The sequence below is a fragment of the Octodon degus genome, unplaced genomic scaffold (genome assembly GCF_000260255.1).
Source record: "Octodon degus isolate 3935 unplaced genomic scaffold, OctDeg1.0 scaffold00004, whole genome shotgun sequence".
Classification (NCBI taxonomy): domain Eukaryota; kingdom Metazoa; phylum Chordata; class Mammalia; order Rodentia; family Octodontidae; genus Octodon; species Octodon degus.
In genome coordinates, this window is record NW_004524580.1 from 35,631,537 (window position 1) to 35,633,122 (window position 1,586).

Sequence of the window (1,586 nt, forward strand, 5' to 3'; positions counted from 1 at the left end):
CTGCTCTAGACTTCCCAGCCTCCCGAGCCGTGAGCCAAGTCAACTGCTACTCTTCATGTTAGCCTGCGTGCGGTATCCCGTCACAGCAACAGAGAATGGAGCAAGATAGCATTTAAAGTACAAATGATACGAATTAGGCTACTGACCCTCATATTTTTTGTGTGTGCTTGTTGTGAAAAATGTCCACTGTTGTTTCAAGACATGGCCTTAAATCAAAGTCACAATATCCAAGGGAAAAACGACCCTAGGAAGAAAAGAGTGCCATTTAAAACAACACAAAAATAATCTAGGCATGGTGATACACCAGGGGTCCCACCCACTAGGTGGCTGAGGTAGGAGGATAACTTTTGAGCCCAATGAGTCCAAGACCAGCCTGGCCATGAGCGAGACCCCCATCAAAAAAAAAAACAAAAAACAAAAAAACAAAACAAAACAAAAAAAAAACAACCAAAAGTGATACAAAATGATGCCACACACCTATTCATAAAATCATATCCTACCTGTTGTTTCTTAAAGTAATCAAGTCCCCTTCCGATCTTAATCATCCAGCCATTATTGAACCTATTGAAATAGTTATTAGCTTTGAGACAGTGGATTGTTAGCAGAAATTCCCAACAGGGAAAACCATTTCTTCCAAAGGCATGAGTTGAATCAGAACTAGAGCTCATCGTGGGCTGTGTCTTCAATGAAATAAAAGGACCGTAAGACGAGTCAGCTGACTTGACTGGCTAACAGTTTAACAGTTAAGTCAGAGCTGACTCTAGAATTTCAGCTTGGTGAAAAAGACTTCCTGCTGTGCTAACAGGTGGCTGCAGAGTATTTTCAGAGAGACCCTGGTAGTCTCAGGGGTTCCCTTCCCAGTGATTGGGGACAAGAGCACAAGGGGTCCTGGCCCCGACTCTGCTTTCACCAGAGCACAACTAACTTGCCTCTATTTTGTGTCTTTAGTTTGTGCTTAAGTTTTCATGAAAACTGGTGCCACTGTTATAATCATGGGAAAACCCCTTCGCTACACCAAGGGAGACTAGCTCTAAAACAACTGCAGGCACTATTTCCGTACGGAATCAGCCTATTTGGGGGGGATTTTTTGTCTGTTTTGAGGCAGGGTCTCACTATGTAGTTCAGGCTGGCCTTGAACTCATGGAACTCCTCCTGCTTCAGACGCACAAGTGCTAGGATTACACGCATGCGGCACCATTCCTGGCAATTCAGGATATTTTCCTGTTGGCCAGAATATTTACTTACCCACAGCAAGGAAAACTACATTATATAAAGATTTATTTCACAAAAAATGAATTACTTCATTTTCTAGTGAAATTAATCATAACATTATATGCAGTATGCAGAAAGGTCCTCCCTATTCCTATGTGATACAACGTGTAGATTTTATTTTCTTCTGCAAATAATTTCATAAGACAAAGTAAACTAAGGTTTTTTTAATCCTCAAAAGTAAGCAATTACTAAAATTGAGTTTTAATTTTAATGTTGAAATATATTTGTATGCAATTATATAACAGAAATTTTAAAACTATATTTAAGCTACATAAAAATTAAAGTATTATTATACACACACCTAATTTCTCGGT

At 39.5% G+C, this 1,586-nt stretch overlaps 1 protein-coding gene across 1 annotated transcript in view; it reads right to left on the bottom strand.

Annotated features, from left to right (window-relative positions):
• Positions 1–148: 148 nt before the first annotated feature.
• The window catches only part of LOC101566869 (MIT domain-containing protein 1-like), a 1,992-nt gene continuing 554 nt past the window's right edge, over positions 149–1,586 (bottom strand). The window contains exon 2 of the mRNA XM_023717375.1: positions 149–244. Coding sequence (XP_023573143.1) covers positions 149–244 — 96 coding nt within the window. The remainder of the gene's footprint in view (positions 245–1,586) is intronic.